The sequence below is a fragment of the Engraulis encrasicolus genome, chromosome 1 (genome assembly GCF_034702125.1).
Source record: "Engraulis encrasicolus isolate BLACKSEA-1 chromosome 1, IST_EnEncr_1.0, whole genome shotgun sequence".
NCBI classification, from domain to species: domain Eukaryota; kingdom Metazoa; phylum Chordata; class Actinopteri; order Clupeiformes; family Engraulidae; genus Engraulis; species Engraulis encrasicolus.
In genome coordinates, this window is record NC_085857.1 from 25,591,019 (window position 1) to 25,615,200 (window position 24,182).

Here is a 24,182-nt window from a genome sequence, read left to right on the forward strand (position 1 = left end):
GACCCTCAACATGGAGATTGGACACCACAGCTATGCTTTCTCTGCACAACTCTACAAGTTGAATCTGTCAATATCTCAAGAGAACTCTACTTTGGATGATAATGCAAGTAATGTTAACTTTGAAAACTAACATGGCTAAAATTAGTAGAAAGTAGAAAATACTATGAAAATCTGTTGGCAGATATGAGATTTACCAGCATGCTAGACTATTACAAGGCCTACAAAAAAAAAATCGGTCATTCACCATTTCCAGGATTAAAGTTTGGAGTAAAAAATAAAAAGAATAGTATGACTATCAAAATAATGTCCATTGCATTGTTCTTGTTGTGATGCATCAAATCATTTATTTTAAAGTGTTTGGTTTTCCTTAGAAGGCTCTTCATGTTTGACTTGCTTCACTCAAAATAAATGAAGAAAATAAATTAACATCTTGGACAGGTACTGTTTGTAATGGGCCAATGACACAGACAGGATGACAGGAGGATGCAGAAGTGGTAGGGGAGTAAAGTTCTGCAAAAAATCTCCTTTTGACCAAAATTATTAGGGGGGACTCACAATTGCTCTTTGCCCTGGGTCTCAGATTTCCTAGAACCGCCACTGGTGCCCCCTAGGAAATTTAGTTTTTCCCTGTTTTCCGAAAACCCCAAAATCGGACTTAGGCGGTTTTGGTAGCAAGCAACCAACTGCTGGGCAGAAGACCTCCTCCATGCCGTCGGTAATCTGCTGTGATTGGCATTCATCAATCTGACGTGAATTGCAGGTGTAGCCCACATGCTTGTGAGGCAGCTCACTCGCTGCTCCAAGTAGGAAGCAGCGTTTTTTATGTCTTGAGAAACCACGTTAGAAAAAATCTGTCCAACTTGTTTGCCAAGCAATCTATTCTGTGTTTTGATAGGTATGGTGTTGACATAGACACAGAAATCAATTTTCTGTGAGCCTCCAAAAAACACTCAAAATGCTGAAAAATCTCTGTCTCTGTGGTTACTCTTTTATGAAAATGACTGGCAGACAATGAGTTAACATGTGAACCATGAATTATCCTAAATCATTGAACTGATGGGTCCAATTAGCATGTTGGTAAAACAGAGATCTATAAACTAAACCACAGTCATGTGACACTGTGACATCGCGGCAAAAATGGGTGTTGAAACCAGTCAGCTGTCTGCTATGAAACAATAACAAACATGCGTATAGCTCAGTTCCTGAGGGTCGCTTTTGGTGGACAAAAAGAAAATGGATTACTATATTGGATGACCTCGGCGATCGATTTCTAAGGACGTCTGTGGGAGACGGAAGTTGGGAGAGTTAGGTGCGCCATTTCTGTGTCAGTGTTAGCAAATGCTAAAATTACCCATTGGAGTTCGTTGTACGTGTCCAAAGAGCAAGCCAATTCACTCTTAAGTATTTTGATACACGCTAAAAGCTTCATAGAAGGTAAAAAATGTTTGCCCTTTGTCAGGTACGAGACGGAGGAACCAGATGCGTTCGAACCCAGAAGGGTATTTATTGAATTAGGGAAAGGGGAGTGGGAAAGGAGATGAGTTCAAAGTTCTGGGCTTCTGGGGGTTACCAGGGTTTCGGGTTTGTCGGGGGGTCACCAGGGTCTTGGGGCTCCAGGGGTCCCAGGGGCTGTGTGTGTGTGCCTCCCCAGGAAACTGAGCAGCGAGCACGGGAGCTGGGGAGTCCGGGAGTCCTGGGGAAAACACACACACACAACAGCAGGTGAAAACAGGGCAGCGGCACAGTTCAGGGCAAATCCAAGTCAAAAGTGTAAAGCAGAAGGCAGGTCAAAATTACCGGGGGCAGAGGAGAGATCAGAGTCGAAGGCGAAGGCGGGTCGGGTTTCCAGGGTTGGAGAACAGAACAGAATTCAGACGGGTCCGGGTACAGGAGTCAGAGGTAGCAGGAGCAGACTGGTAACATGAGTGTGAACTTGCAGACGATCTGACAAGGAATGACTGAAACACAGGGCTTTATATGCAGAGTATGGTTACTGGCAAATGCAGTGCAGCTGGAGAGTTAACGAGGCTGAGTGAGAGAGAGCAGAGTGGAGACAGGTGAGGGTGATCAGAGAGAGTGGAGAGCAAGGTGACAGATGATTGGAACCAATTGAGTGTAGTTACCAGGCAGGCAGAGGGAATCCATGACAGAACCCCCCCCCCCAAGGGACGGCCCCAGAAGTCCCAAACAGAACCACCGAGGCGGGGTGGGCGGAGGGGGGAACCGGAGGAGGGCTAGTATTCCTCTGACCGGTCGGAGTCCATCGCCACCTCTTCTGCGGACAACTCCTCCATCTCAATGTCCCCAGCGGAAGAGGCACCATCAGACAAGGTCGGGTCGGGGTCGAGGTCAGAGCCAGGGGCAGGTGCAGGCACAGAGCCGGGGCACGGCGCAAGAGCAGGCACAGATGCAGGGTCAGGAGCGGGCATCGCCAGCGGAACGGCTGGCAGGGCAGGAACACGTCGGACCCTCCCGGGGCGACCCCTCCGAAGGGAGGGCTGGTCAGGGTGGAGGCGATGAAACTCAGTGATCACAGCCGGATCTACTATTCTGCTGGCGGGCACCCACATCCTTTCTTCCGGGCCGTAGCCCTCCCAGTCCACCAGGTACTGGAGACCTCTTCCCCGTCGACGTGATTGGAGGAGGCGTTCAACAGTGTAGACCAGTCCCCCCTCGATCACGCGAGGAGGAGGTGGTGGCTGAGCATCAGGGAGTAGATCACTCTCGTGCACCGGTTTCAGCTTGGACACATGGAAGGTTGGGTGGACCTTCATGGATACGGGGAGCTTGAGGCGGACAGCCGACCTATTGATCACCCTCTCCACAGGAAACGGGCCAACGTACCGGGGTGCCAACTTGCGGGACTCTACTCGGAGCGGAAGATCCTTGGCGGAGAGCCAAACCTTTTGTCCCACCCGGTATGTAGGGGCTGGAATCCTCCGGCGATTGGCCCCAGCTGCATAACTGGCCACTGACCGGAGGAGGGTGGTTCGGGCTTGGGACCAGGTCCTGCGGCAACGTCGTACAAGGGCCAGGGCAGATGGGCAGGATACTTTGGGCTCCTGACTGGCGAACAGTGGCGGCGGGTAGCCGTACACACAATGGAAGGGGGACAAGCCAGTTGCGGAGCTTGGGAGGGAGTTATGGGCATATTCCACCCACAGGAGCTGCTGGGACCACGATCGGGGATTGCGTGAAGTCATGCAGCGGAGAGACTTCTCCAGCTCCTGGTTGAATCTCTCGGATTGTCCGTTGGACTGGGGGTGGAAGCCGGAGGTAAGACTGGCTGTGGCTCCGATGAGGAGACAGAACTCCTTCCAGAAAACGGATGCAAATTGGGGACCCCTGTCGGAGACGATGTCTTTGGGCAGACCATGCAGCTTGAAGACTTGTTCTAGCACTACCTGCGCTGTCTCCTTCGCAGAGGGTAGTTTTGGAAGCGGAACAAAATGGGCCATCTTGCTGAATCTGTCAACAATGGTGAGGATCACAGTGTTTCCATCGGACGGGGGCAGACCAGTGACAAAGTCTAACGACAGGTGGGACCAGGGGCGTTTGGGCACAGGCAGAGGTTGGAGAAGTCCTGCAGGGGGGCGACTGGAGTTTTTGTTTTGGCTGCAGGTGCGGCAAGCCCTTACATAGTCCTGGATGTCAGTCCTCATCGTGGGCCACCAGAACCGTTGGGAGAGTTGGCGGAACGTTCGCTCCATTCCAGGATGGCAGGCAAGGTGAGTGTCATGGCCCCACTGGATCACCTGTGATCTGAGTCGGCCTGGGACAAAGAGGCATTCATCGGGGCAAGCACTGGGGCCAGGCTGGTCTTGGATAGCCTCTCTGACTCGTCTCTCTATGTCCCAGGTCAGAGCAGCAATAATACAGGAGCTTGGGAGGACAGGGGCCGGTTCCTCCATGGGAGCTTCATCCTTCTGAAAAACCCGGGAGAGAGCATCGGGTTTAGCATTACGGGAACCTGGACGATATGAGAGGGTGAAGTTGAACCGGGTGAAGAATAGAGACCAGCGGGACAGACGTGGATTCAACCTCTTGGCAGTTCGGATGTACTCCAGGTTCTTGTGGTCGGTCCATACCAGGAACGGAGTACTGGTGCCCTCTAGCCACTGTCGCCACTCCTCCAATGCAAGTTTCACGGCTAGCAATTCCCGGTTGCCAATGTCATAGTTTTGCTCAGCTGGGGTCAGTCTGCGTGAGAAGAACGCACAAGGGTGCAACTTGCTGTCCACTGCGGCACGTTGGGAGAGAACTGCCCCGACTCCAATGTCTGATGCGTCTACCTCCACCACGAACTGCCGATCGGGGTCAGGCATTTGGAGGATGGGGGCAGAAGTGAAGCGGGCTTTCAAAGTTCTGAATGCCTGGTCGGCCTCTGGTGTCCATTGGTAGTGGACCTTGGTGCTAGTGAGGGCAGTCAAGGGGGAAGCAACTTTACTGTAATTCCGGATAAATCTTCTATAGAAGTTGGCAAAGCCCAGGAATTGCTGCAGTTTCTTGCGGCTCTCAGGCACTGGCCAAGAGGTAACGGCTGAGACCTTGGCAGGGTCCATGCGAATGCTTCCCTCCGCTACAATATACCCCAGAAAGGATACAGACTTGGCGTGAAACTCACATTTTTCTGCTTTGATGAAGAGACAGCTCTCTAGGAGGCGATGCAGGACCAACTGGACGTGGCGGACGTGTTCAGACATGTCTTTTGAGAATATTAAAATATCATCGAGGTAAACAAATACAAAGATGTTGAGCATGTCCCTGAGGATGTGGTTCACAAGGGCCGGAAACACTGCTGGGGCATTTGTAAGACCAAAGGGCATGACCAGGTATTCATAATGTCCGGTTGGGGTATTAAACGCTGTCTTCCACTCATCGCCCTCTCTCATCCGTACCAGATGGTAAGCATTCCTGAGGTCGAGTTTGGTGAAGACTGTTGCCCCCTGGAGGAGTTCAAAGCCGGATGACAGGAGTGGCAGAGGGTACCGATTCTTGATTGTTATGTCGTTCAACCCCCGGTAGTCGATGCATGGACGGAGAGATCCATCTTTCTTTCCAACAAAAAAGAATCCAGCACCGGCAGGGGAGGATGATGGACGGATAATTCCAGCGGCCAAAGAATCGTTGATGTATGTCTCCATGGATTTTCTTTCAGGGGCAGACAAGGAATACAGGCGGCCCTTAGGAGGTGCAGTGCCCGGGAGGAGGTCAATGGCACAGTCGTATGGCCGATGAGGGGGCAGAGAAGTGGCCTTGGACTTGTTAAAGACTTCACGAAATCCATGGTAACTGGCAGGTACATTGGAGAGGTCTGGGATGTAGTCAGGAGATTCAGGACTGGTGGGTCTGATGGCTCCTCTCAAGCAGGTTCGGTGGCATTCTCTTCCCCACTCCCGTATTACACCAGTTTCCCAGTCGAAGTGGGGGTTATGTTGACGGAGCCATGGAAATCCTAGGATGAGTGGTTGCCCTGGTGAGCGCAGAAGATGAAACTGGATAGCTTCCTGGTGGTTTCCCGACAAGTGCATGGTTACTGGGGCTGAGATGTGATTGACAGTGCCAAGATGATGCCCATCCAGGGCTCGTGCAGGAACAGGTGTGGACAGACGATGGCGCCCTATGCCTAATTGATGAGCCAATTCAGAGTCCATGATGTTAGCCTCTGCTCCAGAGTCGACCAGGGCGGAAAGCGTGTGTGGGGAATTGGGAAGCAGAAGACGGACCTGGAGCAGGGGTTTTCGGGTTACAGGGGGCTGAAAACATGCTGAGCTCACCAGGATTCCCCCTACGCCTGATGAGCTTTGGCTTTTGCTGGACAGTTGATCACTCTGTGGTTTTCGCCCCCGCAGTAAAGGCAAAGGTTGGAGGAGAAGCGTCGCCGGCGTTCTTCTGGAGTGAGGGTAGCGCGGCCAATCTCCATGGGTTCGGGATGGCTGGTATGTGTCACCAGGGCAGGCGAGGCTACAGGATAGGACGGAGCAGTCGAAGAGTCGTTCCGAATGCGGACGGGGCGTGGAATTTGGCGCCCCTTCTCTCGCCGACGGGTCTGTATCCGGCGGTCGATACGAACTACCAGGGCGATGGCCTCGTCGAGGGTCGTGGGTAAATCGTGAGAGACTAACTCGTCCTTGATATACTCTGCCAAACTGTGAAGGAAGGCGTTCACCACGGCTGGTAGCCGTATTCCAAGTGCTGCGTCTAGCCAGGGTCCGGAATTCAATGGAGTAGTCAGCGACTGTGCGGTTGCCCTGTCGGATTGTCAGGAGTTCTTGGGATGCATCCGCCGCTGTTGAACCCAGATCAAACACCTTCTTCATCTCCTTCTCGAAGGCCTCGAAGGTGGCACAGGCTGGGGTTTGCTGCTCGAACTCCGCCGCTCCCCAGAGACGAGCCCGACCCGTCAGATGGGTGATGGCGAATCCAACCTTGGCCTCCTCCAAGGCGAAGGTTCTGGGTTGCAGCGAGAACAGGAGCTTGCAGTTGGTCAAGAAGGGCCGGACCTGGTCTGGGTCGCCGTTAAAGCGCTCCAGGTTTCCAATCTTGGGTTCTGGGTTAGATGATCCAGGAGCTGGAGGTGTAGACACCTGGGCTGGAGCGATGTAGGCTGGAGCGCTGGGGGCTGGAGCGTTGTGGGCTGGTTGGGGTGATGCAGTAGGAGTTCTCAAGCTTGTGAGGGCTTCGATCACCTGGGCCAGTTGCTCTTGTTGTTGCTGGAGTTGTTGTTGATGCTGATGGCCAAGCTGAATCAAAGACTTAACGTCGCCAGTAATTCGGGACACCTCCCCCTCTGCACGTTCCAGGCGGTCCATAGCTGATGGTTCGTTCGCTGGTTCCATGGTGGTCAGATCGTACTGTCAAGTACGAGACGGAGGAACCAGATGCGTTCGAACCCAGAAGGGTATTTATTGAATTAGGGAAAGGGGAGTGGGAAAGGAGATGAGTTCAAAGTTCTGGGCTTCTGGGGGTTACCAGGGTTTCGGGTTTGTCGGGGGGTCACCAGGGTCTTGGGGCTCCAGGGGTCCCAGGGGCTGTGTGTGTGTGCCTCCCCAGGAAACTGAGCAGCGAGCACGGGAGCTGGGGAGTCCGGGAGTCCTGGGGAAAACACACACACAACAGCAGGTGAAAACAGGGCAGCGGCACAGTTCAGGGCAAATCCAAGTCAAAAGTGTAAAGCAGAAGGCAGGTCAAAATTACCGGGGGCAGAGGAGAGATCAGAGTCGAAGGCAAAGGCGGGTCGGGTTTCCGGGGTTGGAGAACAGAACAGAATTCAGGCGGGTCCGGGTACAGGAGTCAGAGGTAGCAGGAGCAGACTGGTAACATGAGTGTGAACTTGCAGACGATCTGACAAGGAATGACTGAAACACAGGGCTTTATATGCAGAGTATGGTTACTGGCAAATGCAGTGCAGCTGGAGAGTTAACGAGGCTGAGTGAGAGAGAGCAGAGTAGGGACAGGTGGAGGTAATCAGAGAGAGTGGAGAGCAAGGTGACAGATGATTGGAACCAATTGAGTGTAGTTACCAGGCAGGCAGAGGGAATCCATGACACCCTTTGCCTCCTGCTTTCATTGAAAACAGCTGAAAACCTTTCGCCATTATCCCTTGGCCAGAATCCTATCGTCGGCTGGCTAGCAGAACTGCCTAAGTCCATTTTGGTCAAAATGAGGTTTTTGAATAAAATGATTCCCCTACCACCGCTACATCACCCTGCCTTTCTGCCAAGGTCATTGGTCAATCACAACAGTCACCTGAGTCAAAAATCAGTGTGTATAAAGTCAAGCACTATCTACGTGAAAATGAATGACCAGGGACATTGATAGGGAGGACAAGCAGGGCCCGTTGTTTTCCGGTATCCCGTTGACGTCAGGTGAACGCCCCTTTAGGAGACCATCCGAGTTTGAGAGTGAATTACGCCTCTAGAGTGCATTTGTGGGATTGAATCCTTGGATGACAGTTCAGATTTCGGATGTCAAAATGCAAATTGACGTGTGTCCTCCTCGACACTTCCACCTTGAAATGCTCTTATGGAAATAAAATAAAGGGGTGAAATAGGTTTGTGTTGTGTGTCTTATTCATTGCACATCATCCAAAGACGGAACACAGGTGTGTTTCAAATACTATTTAATTATGCCATCGTATATTTTTGGGTAGCAGCAACTGTGTAGATGAGGTAATGAGCAATATTACATAACATTGGTTGCTCTTTCTATCGTAATTTGGCGATAACGTCCAGCATGTTCACAATGTAGGCTAGCTTCAGCGCAATTCACCGGCAAAAGGCTCCCAATTCCGCCCACTTTTCAGGTCACGTCGGTATTTCCGTTACTGTTTATTATTCCTTTATACTGTTGTGCTGATTTCGCTCACACTTGCAGTCCTGGCTTTACCGCTGCAGGAACTGTGATTAGTTTGGTCGTTACTGTGGAAACGGTTGAATAATTTTAGTCCTAAAGTTAAATAGGGAAGCGGCCAGGGCGAGTTTGAGTTTGAGTCGTGAAATTAAAGTTCCATCTCTTTCCAGCTGCCGTTACGACACCCTTCATTACAATGCTGTCTATGGCCGTTTGACTCGGTTTTAAATGTCATCACCGTTTCAAATTGTAGGCCTAGGTTATAGCCTTGACATCTCTTTAGTAGGCTATTTCATACACATATGGTGTCCCATGTAAAGTGGATGTTACAGACTTCTCGCGAATATTTCCTCACTGCCTAGTGCCAAAAAAGGGGAAAACTAATGTGGCTTCACTGACAACTGCAACAGTTAGCCTACTGCAAGCAACTGATATCTGGAGTTGCATAAACAAACCAAAATACGAAAAGTGCATTAAACACCGCGCACTGTTGGCCTACCCCCGCCCCCCCCTCTTTAAACCACGTGTTTCGCCCAGTGCGTCTTCAGGTTCCCGAAGACGCACTGGGATAAGAGCTAATCTGAAGACGCACTGTGCGAAACACGTTGCTCGCTCAGGGGGAAAAATACAAAAGAAGTATCCAGTGTGCGATGTTTAATGAACTTTTCATATTGATCAAGTTTTTCTGCCTTGCACCTGGAAGGGTTGTGCACAAGGACTTCCATGCACAAATAAATAAATACTAGGCCTATATATATATATATATGTCTATATACTGTCTGCCCTATAGTAATCCCAGTTGACATTCACGTTGTTTTCATTGTACATTTATTGTAATATCCTGTCATATATATACAGTGCCCTCCATAATTATTGGCACCCCTGGTTGAGATGTGTTTTTTAGCTTCCAATTATTTATTTTTTTTTTCTAAATAATATGGGACCTTAATGGAAAAAAAGAGAAAAATCCAACCTTCAATACAAGTGCATTTATTCAGTGGGGAAAAAATCCCACATAAAGAAATAATTATTTGACATCAAATAATGTGTGTCACAATTATTAGCACCCCTGGTGTTAATATTTTGTACAACCCCCTTTTGCCAACAAAACAGCACCTAATCTTCTCCTATAATGTTTCACAAGATGGGAAAAGACAGAAAGAGGGATCTTCAGCCATTACTCTTTGCAGAATCTCTCTAAATCATCCAGAGACCTGGGTCCTCTCCTCTGTACTCTCCTCTTCAGCTCACCCCACAGGTTCTCAATGGAGTTGAGGTCAGGGGACTGAGATGGCCATGGGAGGAGCTTGATTTTGTGTCTGGTGAACCATTTCTGTGTAGATTTGGCCATATGTTTAGGGTCATTGTCTTGCTGATAGACCCAGTGACGACCCAGCTTCAGCTTTTGGGCAGAGAGCAACAGATTTTGATTTAAAATGTCCTGGTATTTCAAAGCATTCATGATGCCATGCACCCTAACAAGGTTCCCAGGGCCTTTGGAAGCGAAACAGCCCCACAGCATCACTGACCCACCCCCATACTTCACAGTGGGTATGAGGTGCTTTTCAGCATGCGCATCTTTCGTGGTACGCCAGACCCACTTAGAGTGTTTGTTGCCAAAAAGCTCAATCTTGGTCTCATCTGACCAAAGCACACGGTCCCAGTTGAAGCCCCAATACCGCTTGGCGAACTCCAGACGCTTGCGTTTATGATTGTGAGTGAGGAAAGGTTTTCTCCGTGCATGCCTCCCAAACAGCTTGTTGGCGTGTAGACAGCGCCTGATGGTTGATTTGGAGACTTTGTGACCCCAGGATGCTACCATTTGTTGTAATTCTGTAACAGTGAGCTTTGGAGATCTTTTGATTTCTCTTACCATCCTCCTCACTGTACGTGGTGGCAAAATAAACTTGGGTCCTCGTCCAGGCTTGTTTACCACTGTTCCAGTTGTTTTGAACTTCTTAATTATTCCTCTCACAGTGGATATGGGCAGCTGCAGTTGAGTGGCAATCTTCTTGTAGCCTCTGCCTGACCTGTGAAGGTCGACGCACATCTGCCTCACTTGTATGCTGTGTTCCTTTGTCTTTCCCATGTTTAAGAGTGGATAAGAGAAATGGCCTCTGTGTCACGTCATATTTATACCCCAGGGAAACAGGAAGTGATGAATTACTAATTAAATGTTCCTACATACTCTGGTAAACTTTGTAAACTACTGTAGAAATGACAGAAATGCTTCAATTATATTTATTTCCTGGGAATTGTTAAGGGTGCCAATAATTGTGGAACGGGTGATTTAATGAAAAATAATTATTTTTTAGTCAGGGATTTTTTTTATTTTCTTACAATTCATTTGAGTTGAAGGCTACATTTTCCTACAATTTTCAGTGTGACAGTATTCTTCTGCAATAAACACTGAATTTATTTTAAGGCTTTTAACACATCTCAACCAGGGGTGCCAATAATTATGGAGGGCACTGTATATATATATATATATATATATATATATATATATATATATATATATATATGACAGGATATTACAATAAATGTACAATGAAAACAACGTGAATGTCAACTGGGATTACTATAGGGCAGACAGTGCTTAACTTCCGACAGTTACCATGAGCGACGCGTCCCATCCCATCCGTCTCCGCCACGCCTCTTCACAGACTACGAATCCCACCTCAGCCCTTTGGATGGCGGTAGTGCGCAACCCTTGTCAGCTGCCACCAAACGCAACAGTAAGGGAAGAAGAAGGGGGGACAACGCCCCCTTAGGAGACCAAACTTGAGCACATCCATTTACATTGTGTGGGCGGAGTTCAGGGTATCTCCTTCTTATACCATTCTCTGGTAACAGGTTGGACTAGGTCCCCTGTTAGTGTACATGTTGTAATTGAAAACAGATGCCCGTGTGGGCGTGGGCGGAGCCCTTCCGGTTATAAATTGCCTACTATGTTGGCTGTTAGCCAGGTGTGGCTAACCTCGGTACCGGTTGGCGCTTGGGGAAGCCCTGTACGCTGGGTGCAGTAAGTGATGTTGGGTTCTGGACCCATACTGGAGCGCTCACTAGAGCGCAGCTGAAATGCGGACGCCAGGTTGCTGCAGGTAGCCTAACTGGAATGAAGGTAAGCCCTTTTGCACTGTGCACCTGGCGATACTCAATTATGTTTGTACTGTGGCTAACGTGATGTTGCTTCACTGCAGCATTACATGGTCGGCACCTGAAGCGAGGGTCAACCGTAGGCTTCCAGGCTCGGTCCGGTGCTTCCCAGTTGCAACTTAAGGTAATTTCTAATTTACCGTCACTCTGTGCCTGTGGCTTTCACGCCACACCTTGCACATTGATAATGGCATTTCCCTGGCATTAACCCAGTCTGTCTTGTGCTTTCTAGGTTGAGCACATATTGTCAATGGGCTGAGGTGGGAGGACGCCACCGTCTTTTCCCGGGTGTTTGTGTTTGTTATCTTGCCTTTTACCACCACGAGCTCTCTTAGTTGTGGCAGGTTGTTGTCCTTTGCGCAGGCGCGCGACGCCTTCGTCTTTCAGCCATACGGTCTGAGACGGTCAGCCCCAATCACCCACCCCTTGGACAAGGGATGAGTGATTGGAGACTGGCCGGTTGAGATTAGTAGCATTATCGTGTAAACTTATTGGTGAGGTGTAGATCCCCTGAGTGGTATAGCAGACCCTCTGCCAATAGGCCTGATTTGATAAACATAGGCTACCTCTTCACTGTGAATCATTTCTGTGTGCTGTGACTTCTTTTTGTTTATTTTGATTATGTTTTGTGTGTACAGTTTTGATTGCAGTGTTCTTTGGCATTCACAGTGCAGTGTGTATGGGCATGGAGAGGAGCAAAAGCTAACCAATGATGATGGACAAGGAAGAGACAATTTGTAAGGAGGTACACTGACCAAAGAACTGTCCCACCCCTCCATCTTCCACCATGACTGATGAACCCTCAGCATGGAGATAGAATGGGAATGCAATACTGACTCTCCCTGATGACACTTTCTTCTTCTGCACTGACAGAAGCAATTCATTCATTAACATAGTATACATTGCTATGGCACATTGAGAATATACCAGAATGCCTTGCTTTGGTTAAGAGTGTAAATGCCGTCATCATTGAAAACAAATAAGACAACAAGCAACACTATGTTGTTTCATGTTTCACTTACAGCTTCACTCAAAATAAATAAAGAAAATAAATTAATATTGTAGACAGGTCATGTTTTTAATGGACCAATGTAATAGACTGGAAGACAGGATGATGCAGAAGTGGTAGGGGAGTAAAGTCGTGCAAAAATCTCCTTTTGACCAAATTATTATATGGGGGGACTCCGAATTGCTCTTTGCCCCGGGCCTCATATTTCCTAAAACCGCCAATGATGTTTGGCGCCCCCTAGGAAATTTTGTTTTTCCCTGTTTTCTGAAAACCCCAAAATCGGACTCAGGCGGTTTCGCTCGCCAGCCGATGATATCAGATATCTTGCCAAAATGGCCGGAATTCTCCTTTAAGGGAAGTAATAGCCTTCTGTACAACTTTCTTGCATAAACATGAGGAGAAATAATTATATATTTTTTGATGACGAGAGTTTCATTTCTGGTGCCAACCCGCCAGGTCCACCCACCGACTGCCTCCACATTTCCCCTCGTCTATATTGCTGAGCGGCAGTTTTCCACCGCATCCTCAGTCATACTGTAGCCGTCTCTAACACAAAATCATCTCTTACTGTAATCTATTCATGTACCAAATGCATAAACTGTGGTGCGCTATGCTCCTGTCAAACCTACAGGGGTCAGCATAGATCGAGAGTTAACTTTTCTCTTTTACTGAGTACACACACAGCATAATAATTTTAATTAAATTTTAGAATAGACCAGTATATACCAATTTCTTTGGGTCTTTTTCGACTTTATTTCACAGAACAGTGTGAGAGGTGGACAGGAAGCGAATTGGGAGAGACGGGGAGGGGTCGGCAAAGGACCCAGGCCAGGAATCGAACCCGGGTAAGCCGCATGTCAGGCGAGTGTCCACCGGTTGGCAACGGCAGGGCCTGTACGGGGTGAAGTTCAAGTCCAAAAGACGGAGGAAATAGCAGAGGCACTGTGACATTTAAGAAAAAATATAAAAAGCCTTTATTATAGGATAGTAAATTTGTTTAAAAACACCACAAAAACAACACAATGAACTACCGGTATACATCTTTACAGCCATACAACCATGTCTCTTGTTAGTTTCTCATCCGGATGACCTTGAATTCCTTGCTTGCCTGGGGCGTCTCTCTTCTCTGTAGAGACACAGACGACATGTTACACACAGGAGAAGATATCACACATTTTAAGCAGCCTGTTAAGGCAGTACTGTTTTTGGCCCTTGAATATTGCACAGTTACAGTGAATTTGTAAATTGCTATGTGGTGGGATACCATCCGTCCCCTGAAATGCATTCATTCTGCTGTACTACAGTATACACTACAGCAGGCATTCCAACTCAAATAAACAGTCAACAGCAACAAACATATAAATATTATTTTGATCAATAGAAAATGATTTCAAGGCCCACTTGGAATACCTTCATGGCCCACCAGTGGTCCCCGGCCCACAGTTTGAGAATCACTGCACTACAGTATATCAGAGAGTAGACAAAGCACTTACTGGGCGTACAACATTTTGATAAATGTTTCCATTTTCATAAATGTGTTGAGGGTCCTCCTGAAAACACATTGGAGATAGAGGGAGTTGGCATGCTTTAAATCTCAATATATCACTTTGTTAAAAAACATGTTACATCATGTGGAAATGCTGTCTTTCTTTTGTATGTTTTTGCGAAATATCGCAATCTAACAGAGGTATTTCAAAGATATTCTTACCTGTGCATTATCTTGTCTTCTCCTGATGAGAACAAAGCATTATGTAGTAGAAAAAAAAGAATTGATTTCTGAACAGCATCAACAACATACAGTATAGTACAATACACAATATGGAAACAAGTGGAAAAATATTGATCTCCAATCAGATGAGAATATGCATCCTGCTTATTAATAGCATGATGATGGATCTATTTACACCCATCTCAAGAAAAAAATAGCATTAAACTAGCATTAAGAAACCATAGTGTTTTGAAGTACCTGAAACACACAGCTCCAAATATCAGCAAGACAACAGGAATTATCACTATGGCAATAATAGCTGGCACTGGCAGGAACAATGAAGCACCTCTGGACTCTTTAGCTTGGATAAAAAGAAATAAAAACAAAATGTGTTGCATGCTATGAACTCTGTTACTGCACTTGATTTACTGTGTTACTGTGTTGTCAGAGTTTGACATCATAAATCTTCTTCTTTCCTTATATTCTACGATATCTCTTTGGAAGTGGATGTGGATTAAGTGAGACTTACATTTGACATTGAGAATCCAAATGGTGGAGTTGAGGTTATCTTGTCCTCCAACAGCACAAGAGTAATTGCCTGAGTCCTCACTGCTGACTGGCTTTAACAGCAGTGTGTTGTCTCTGGTTGTGTGGTTAGAGGTGAGTGGTTGGCCATTCTTGTACCACGTAAAGGTTGGGTTACTCAGGGAACAGGTGGTGTTACAGGTCAGAGTGACTGTTTCACCTTCTGTTACTTTATCAGGTGTCATTCTTATCTCCAATGCTGTAAGTAAAAAAGGAGCATGGTAGAGTCAGACATACAATATATTTTTGTAGAGTGTGATGTGTAGGCCTAACCCTGTGTGAGGTGGTGTTGCATATCAGAGTCAGCTTGCCTCCTTGTGTCACTGATTCATAATCCATTTCAATCCAACACCTTTTTACGGATGGACCTAATGCAATTTATTTTGAGAAGAACTGAATTCGTTAGCACAAAACGGAAAATAATGATCAATATCTGAGTAGAATTCAGAGCGAGAAACATCCACTTTGCCATGCACAAGGGCAGACTGCCCACATTTTCCCTATACTTCCTTCAACTTCTGATTACACGACTGTCTCCCTAACCATTTAACCTGGGATGTCAAACACATGTTAGTTCAGGGGCCACTTAAAGTCAATTTGATCTCAAGTGGGCCGACCAAATTACGCAGGTGCGAAATATTGAACATTTCTGCCTCACACAGCGATCCCTTTACTAGTCAGTCATCTTGAGGTGGAAGACAGCAGGTGTATCAGGAGCATTGACTGGTGATCAAAAAAACTAGCATTAAAGAACCAGTTCAGTCAATTTCAATATGCTGTTGTATTGCTCACGCTACCCTTGACTTGTCAGCACCCGGTGAAGCCACATTTTTCGGCTAAGCCCATTCTGAGATATGAGCTACTCTAATGGGGGCAGTGTTTGTTTACATTTTACATTTTTTAAACATAGGCCTACTCCAAATATTTTCCCAAAAGGTATCGCTGTTTGCTTGTTGTCTGCTGATGTTTTATAACCTTTCAGATGATTTTGGGAATAAATAAAAATGTTGTTTTTTTTTAATGTAAATAAAGAGCTGCCCCCATTACAATGACCAAGATCTCGGAAAAGGCTGATGAAGGGGGGGAAAAGACCTCAGGTACTGACAAGTCCAGGGTAGTGTAAGCATTACAACTGTATGTTGAAATTGACTGAACTGGTCCTTTAAAAAAGTATTTAAAAACTGAAATCTCAGCCAACTTTTGCAAACTCAGCCAACTTTTGCAACTCAACAAATTTTGTAATGGGTTAGAGATTTACTTCTTTTTTTGACACTCTTAGTTTTATTTCCCTCCACAAATCTAGGGCCGGGTTAAACCATCTTGCAGGCCGCATCTAGGCCCTGTCTAGTGCTTTATGGTTGACACCCCTGCATTAAACCATGGCTGCGAAAACCATGAAGTATATCTGACTGTCGGCTCGTATAGTGTGAGAACATGAGTCGTGAGATGTGAACTTTTAAATCGTTAAATTCCCTCAAGCAGTGTGAGAAGGAGCTTAATACCCACCAGGGCTTGACGGTACATACACACTGAGATATTCGCGTTCCCTTAACGTGTCCGGGAGCATCGCGACTCCGAGAGGTTCGCGGGCTGCCTTGCACACTGCACAGTCAGCGTCCACGTTCTATCCACGGGCAGCAGCCATTCATTTTCAATGGAGCCCGCTCATTGAACGTGGACGTCCGCACAGGAAAATAGACTCGAGTTCTGTTTTCAAGGAGCATTGCGGACATGTCGGGTCGGGCCGGACATGCACCGTGCTTACACCGTGCTTACACCGCGCTTACACCACGCTTACACCGCGCTTACACCGCGCTTACACCGCGCTTACACCGCGCTTACACCGCGCTTACACCGCGCTTACACCGTGCTTACACCGTGCTCCTGTGTCCAAGACATGATCTCTTCACATGTATTCTAACCGATTCGGACTGATACTGGACACGTTAAGTGGACGTCCGCGTTTGCGGTGTGTATGCACCTTGACACTGTCACCTGCCAACCAGCCAAATGCTGGTAAAACTGGGCTGTGACTGGTAATAATTTCAGTGTCACTAGCCAATTTGGCAGGTAGCTTATTCTATGGTATGACATATCAGAGTAGCCTATATTCTGCCCCTTCTGTATCAATTGTTTGTATTTAAGTTCAAGAAAAACTCAGTTACTCAATTTTTATTTGTTGATGTATTTCCATGTAAAAAGCTGTGCAGTCATCTTCTTGCTTTAGCACCTCATCTTCTGAGGTCAGATGTACAGTGTCATAATAAAGAAAAAAAGAAACCATATCAAATTTGTGGCTAGTAGAATAGCTGAATGTCTAGTAACAGAAAACCACTAGCCACAATGGCCATCAAGCGTTAATGTCAAGATGCCAAGTTAATGTCAAGCCCTGATACCCACAATTGAAAATATCGCACAGTGTATGCCCGCCTTAATTGCAGTGATAAAACAACACAGATTTTAAATACAACTACCTGTAACAGACAATGTCATTCCAGATCCTTCTGTAATCCAGTCCTGGTGTTGAACTGTGTGAAAGCGGAAGTGGTAAACACCAGCGTGTTCCTCTGCCACTTCCTGTATTTCCAGACTGCAATCGGGGTAGTTGTAGTCTCTGTGTTCTTTTACTGCTCCTCTCTTCTCTTCGTACCACTCCCCTGCATCATAGTCACCAGCTTCTCTATATTCATATTTGCAGGGCAGGACAACTGATGCTCCGTTAAGACCACAGATTTGTGCACTGGTGTAGGTCACAGTGTATCTACACAGAACACCTGAAGAAATAATTAGATTGAGTTTCCACAGAAAATGCCAAAAAAGTGTGATACAGTGTTCTAATGAAAACACTTGACAGTTTTTCTCGTTAACTTTAAATTAAGTCAAGCTGTCCCAAAGAAATTTAATGTCAAGTTGTTGTAATAAAAAAACAATGTGAACTTCTCATGACATGAATGGAATGGCATTTAATGACACAAGTCAATGTTTTTGACACTGACATTATGTTTCATGCCTCACTACGTTTAAATTATGTTTTTAATTAGGAATTTATAATTCAGAATTAAATAGTTCTGTCGAGTGTACTTTGATCGTTCCTTTAATTCTGAATTAAGAAGTGTTTACATGACGTTTTCAAAGCAGAATTAAGCTTTATTCAGAATTAAAGTCAGTTAATTCTGAATGAAATGTCTCATGTAAACGTAGGTAGCAACTGTGTCATGACAGTGTTATAACAAGCTGTGCTTATGACAGTGCTGCCAATTTAAGTGTTACCTATATTCATTTAGTAAGTTCACAAGAAACACAGATGTTGAGGCGTACTTACATACAGCAGGGGAGCTCAGGGTTTCATAACCTCCCAAAGCACAAGAGTAGTAAGCCCTGTCAGAGACCACTATAGAGGCTGTGGTTTTACTATGTAATCGCTGTCGATTCTTGTACCAGACATACTGATGGTGAGAAGCCAAACCACAGGAGGCACTGCATGTCACCTCAATATGTTTCTGCTTATGGATGTCAGTTTCCTTTACAGACAGATCTGATTACATTGAGACAAGATGACAGGAAAAAGGTTGACCTGATTTATACTGTATTAACCATAAAAAATGATTACAAAACTAGTTTTAAAACCGCTGCAGCACAGCTACCTGTAACAGACACAGTAATCCCAGATCCTCCTGTTATCCATTTCCGGTGTAAAGTCGTGTAAAATCGGAACTGGTAAACACCAGCATCTGCAGTTGAGAGATTGGCTATTTCCAGGCTGCAGTCGGGATAGTTGGAGTCACTGTGTTCCCTGACCTTGCCAATCTGTTCTCTGTACCACTCTCCTCCAATATAGTGACCAACTCCACTGTATTCATATCTGCAGGCCAGGGCCACTGACGCTCCTCTAAGACCACAGACTTGTGTAGTGGAGTAGGTCACCTTCCCTCCACACTGCACATCTGAGACACAAAAATAATCATGTTCTACGACAGTGGTTCTTAATCTGGGGTGCGGGCACCCCCTGGGGGTGCACCAGAGATTTCAGGGGGTGCACGAAATTTTGTTTGTGTTGAGGTCGTGACCAAAAGTCTGCTTCCAAACATTATAATTAGGCAAAATCAAGACTAAATTAAAACAGGTTTTGGTCCTAATGTAAAGTCATTAAAGTATTGATCAATGTCTTGCAAGAATCATTGTAATTATTCACTTAAATCATTTTTTGTGCGTATACAAGTGTAGATGTTTGGGTTGGGGGTGCGCGGCTTGTCTTGGGCACAGGTTAGGGGGTGCTTCATGAAAAAAGGGTTAAGAACCACTGTTCTATGATATATATAAGTCACAGAGATAGTGAGGGCTATATTCTGTGATACATGTCCATTGGTTTGTAACTAGTGTTGCACCGATACCGATACCAGTATCGGACGAGGCCCAGATCGGCACTAAAATGGTGGTATCGGTATCGGCGAGTATCAACAAATAGGGCACCGATACCATTTAACGATGCTTGTATGACACTTGAACGCAGCCTTGAACGTAGTTATTTTACATCAAAAAGTATAAAAAGTTCTGCTGGATTCACTTTTTACAGTGTTAATCTTTTTCCTGTTTCACAAAGGTAGGCAGTAGCCTGACAAAGCCATGATGGCAAGGATTTTATATCCAAGTACTGTACTGTACTAAGCAGCTCTCCATATATATACATTTCAAACAGAGTGTTATCAGTTTGGTATCAGTATCGGCTGATACTGCACAGCCAGGTATAGGGCCAAAAAATTGTATCGGTGCAACACTATTTGTAACCCTATGAGCGCCACAGAGCCTGGATCAGGAATCCCTTCTTCCAACTTTTTGTCAGGTACAGACTCACAGACACAGGTACAGGTACAGATACAGACACACTGTCACGACCCCACTAGGTTCTCCACCAGTCAACCCTAACCCTGTTTGAGTTACTCTTGCCTTTCTATCAGCTTGAACCTTTCTGGCAATTCTCGTCTGACCTCTGGCCTCAACAAGGCATTTTCGCCCACAGAACCACTTCAGGCTGGATATTTACTATATTTCTGACAATTCTCTGTAAACCCTATGATGGTTGTGCGTGAATATCCCAAAAGATCAGCTGTTTCTAAAATACTCAGACCAGCCCTTCTGGTACCAACAACCATGCCACATTCAAATTCACTTCAATCACCTTTCTTCCTCATCCTGATCCTCGGAAATGGTCTTGACCATTGCTGGATCTCAAATGGTGCACTTGTGCACCTCAGTGTTCATGTTTTAGTGCATATGGCGTATTAGTTAGTACTGAAGCATAGTGCCCGAAGTGCACCAGTGCGCCATTTGAGATTCAGCACATGTCTACATACCTAAATGCATTGAGGGCCGCCATGTGATTGGCCGATTAGAAATTTGTATCAATGAGCAGTTGGCCAGATGTGCCTAATAAAGTGACGGGTGAGTATAGGCCTATACATGGCTTCACCATGTTTATAAACACAATGTTGTGAAGAGGGGCAAGTCACTGGCAGCCAACCACGTGAGCTAATTTTTTGATCGACAGCGGTTTCCAACAATCAGAGGCTGAGTTGTGCGCAGCTTGTTGTGCGCAGTTGTGTCGCACTGCCAGGAGAAAACAAAAATGTAGAACCCATGTATAAACCCCATGTCACTCTGAACTCTCCACTCTTCAACGGAGACACTCCCATTCACAGGCATCTCCTTGTTTACCGAAACGCTGGACAGGTCATCTCTGGTGCCTGCTACGTCCCAGCTTTCAACACTTTTATGTTGGATATTTCCTATTATGTTGGACACTTCCTATTTTGCTCTACTGGAACTTTTCTGTTAGACGTTAATCTCTTGCAAGACTGGAATTGTTCGGTTGGACCGCCTAAGTACTCAGGTCCTGATCTTCTGTGTGCTGACTTCTCATTTCTCCCAACTTGACTTACTTTTCCCAACTTGGATCATGTTTACAAATTAAAAGACCTGATTGAATTCTAAACTTGTTTCCTGATTCTGTGTCCCCTGACAAACAGACAGAGACACACACACACACACACACACACACACACACACACACACACACACACACACAGACATATATATGGGCATATATACACACACACACAGAGGTCTGTTTGTAAACTATTGAAGTGGATTATTGTGATAACTCATGATTGTCCATAATCAGGAAGTCCTTTTGTCTTTACCTGGTAGGGTGATGATAACAAATGTCACCACCACGTATACACCTTCCCAGTACATGACTTTCTGCCTGTAACATATACAATAAACAGTGTTCAGGAGCTGCACCGCCAATCAAAACCACAAGCAGGCAAAACGAACGAACACCGAAGAAAATCTACCCTGTACTCTGAACTCAGTGATTTGTTACAGCAGTGGTTCCCAACCTTTTTCTTAAGGGACCCATGTTTTTACTATTGTAAGCTTTGGTGACCCAACCACGCAAGCGCCCACACAAGACGGAGTCACAAGATGCTCTCTGTTTCCTGCAAAAACTAATTTTAGTTATTTTATTCCTCAATTCGTCTTTGGTCAAATATAGAATATTGCTGCTTCTATGCATTTATTAGTTAAATGCTTTGTCATTTATTCAAAATGGGCTATAGGTATACACTGTAACAAATAGCTGTTTATTTACGGCAATTCTGCAACAGCATTCTACTGTTTTTCGAAAAAACAGACAACTACTGTGAAAATATTACTTTGAGTCACATATTGAGCATAAACAGTAAGTACTGCACAATAGCAGTATTCGCCGTTGTGGAAAAAACTAGAGATGCACCGGATCCTGATTTTTAGGATCCTGCCGGATACCAGATCCACTGAATAAGATCCTGCCGGATCCGGAACCGGATACCGGATCCTACAAAAGGGTTGAAACATATAGTCTACTCGCACACGTGGGCCCTATTTATTACGTTGGCGCAAACTATTTTTTAGACTCATTGGCTTATTGCCACACTGCCTGCAATAGCCGCTTCCAAAGGGATTTCACTCCATGCAGTGATTGGGGTTGTGAAAGACTGAAAAGCCTAGGCTAGACATGCACCAGACCCTGATTTTTAGGTAACATGCCGGATACCGGATCCACTGCTTAAGATCCTGCCGGACCCGGACCCTGTGAAAAACTCTATTATCCTGACGGATCCGGAACCGGAACCGGATCCGGTGCATCTCTAGAAAATAACAAGTTATTTTAGGCAGCACCATTGAAACCCATTCATCCTCCACTTGTCCGTGATCACCATCAAACTTCAATACCACCTGAAGAACTGAAGTCATTCTGACTGGTTAAAGATTATCTGATACTATCAAGCATGATGAAACAATTTCTAAGGAAACTACAATACTTAAAAAGTGCTTGATGCAGCAAAGTGTGAGTAGCACATGCATTTTGATAGTGATGAAAGTGTGAATGGCTGAAACATTTTAAGAACTTGTAACACTCTTGCAACAAGCAGCCACCATCTAAACCAATCTGCTAATCAGTGTCTGGCCTCACCTGAGTAGGGCTGTTATGCCATTATTCAATTACGGGCGTCACCTGCCAAGGGCCTGATGACTCTGGTCACATGGTACTCTTGCACCTGTATATAAATCTGGACTATCAACACTTCAGTTGCTTGCTTGCCTGCTGGCTGGCCTGCATGGCACAGCATAGCACTTGCTTGCCTACAAGCTTGCTTACATGCTTGCACACATGCTTGCACACTTTCCTCTTTGTGAAAGCTTGCTGTATGTGGCATCATTTGTGGCATTGTTGCATATAATGTGCCTGCTGCAAATTAGGCATTGCTTTGAGAGCTAGCTTGTAGTGCTGCTTGTTTGCTGTGCTACTTGGTGTAAAATATTTTTTTAAATACTGACCAATGCTATATTCATCATTGGCTCATCAAGAGATACAGTAAAAAGCCCACCTTGCACACTATCATTGTAACATAGCACTGCGTACTCTAATTTTATTCATGCCCACACTTTCAAAGGACCACCGCAAACCATTTTCTCAATACAGCATAGCGCCATAGTATCATGCTCAAGGCACTCCAGTCATGGTGAATGATGGGAGGGTGGGGTGGTAACATGGCCAGGGTACCACAGTTATGGAGAATGATGGGTGGGGTGGGAAGTTGCCATGGCCATATTCATGAATACAACTATGACCCAGTATTTGCCTGTCATCACACAGTACAATTCAACTTTTTAACTGAAGTGTACTGTTATTTTTCTGTAGAGTACTGTTATTTAACAGTTCAATTGCTGCTGAAAAAATGTTATATACTGTGATACATTAAACAGCAATGAGCTGTATTTGATTTTTGGTGTGAAATAACAGTAGAATTACAGGTAAATATAATTGCCAGTAACTGCCGTTATTTTGCAGGGAAATTTTCTTAGAGTGTATACCAGTGTTTTTCAAATGAAACCCCTTAAAATCAAGAGGGCTCCGCGACCCCCTGTGGATCTTTGGCGACCCATAAGTTGGGTCCCGACCCATTGGTTGGGAACCACTGAGTTACAGTGACAACATTATCTGCAGTTGAGCCGACAGCTTCAGAACATGACAGAGGCCTGCTGGAACATTTTGCTACATCCATCACACAGTATGTTGTCAATACACTACACACTAAAGAGTTAACTCAGACACTCTAACAAAAGCTAAATCACACACAGAGCACAGACCCAACAAACACTTGACATCAGATCAGACCATCAGGTAGCCTCTTACTGCAGCAGGGGTCGCCGGCGACCCTATTCACTTGCTGACAATGCTTAACTACATTATAACAACATTGCTGTGACATTACAGAGAGCCATAGTGCTGCGCTAAGGGGTTAAGCCTATATCTAAATTAAGCCAAGACACAACACACCTAAATATGCCACAGCCTTACCTTCAGGAGCCCTTCATGGCACACTGTAGTCTTCAATGGTTCAGATATGAGTGAGTTCTCTCTCTCTCTCTCGTCCGTCTCTCTCTCTCTCTCTCTCTCTCTCTCTCTCTCTCTCTCTCTCTCTCTCTCTCTCTCACACACACACACACACACACACAAACACACACTCCCTACACGTGAATGTTTGAGATACAGAAAGCGTGTGAGAGTCAGAGTTGTGGTCAAGCCAAAGGAAGAACAGGGGGTGTTTGCACTACTTCTCGCTGCACAGTTTGGGGTTGAGGTTAAGGGTTGCACTTTCCAAAGCAGGGCTGCATTTGTATGCTTGACCAGGACGTGCTAGGCAAGAACACTGCTAAGGGGGGGTTATGTTAGGTGCTCATGCTCATTTGCTTTTGTAATGGCCAGTTTATTAGGACACTATTAGGGCTCTTTGAATGTGTGTGTGTGTGTGTGTGTGTGTGTGT

The 24,182-nt window shown here is 45.9% G+C and overlaps 1 protein-coding gene across 1 annotated transcript; it reads right to left on the minus strand.

Annotated features, from left to right (window-relative positions):
* Positions 1-13,571: 13,571 nt before the first annotated feature.
* LOC134456782 (sialic acid-binding Ig-like lectin 12) lies at positions 13,572-20,030 on the minus strand. Its single transcript, XM_063208316.1, has 7 exons — positions 19,990-20,030; positions 17,288-17,574; positions 14,758-15,012; positions 14,487-14,589; positions 14,229-14,250; positions 14,014-14,070; positions 13,572-13,646 (listed from the first exon to the last, which is right to left on the minus strand). The coding sequence occupies exons 1-7, from the start codon at positions 20,028-20,030 to the stop codon at positions 13,590-13,592; spliced, it is 822 nt and encodes a 273-aa protein (XP_063064386.1). The 3' UTR covers positions 13,572-13,589.
* Between the last annotated feature and the right edge of the window lie 4,152 nt (positions 20,031-24,182).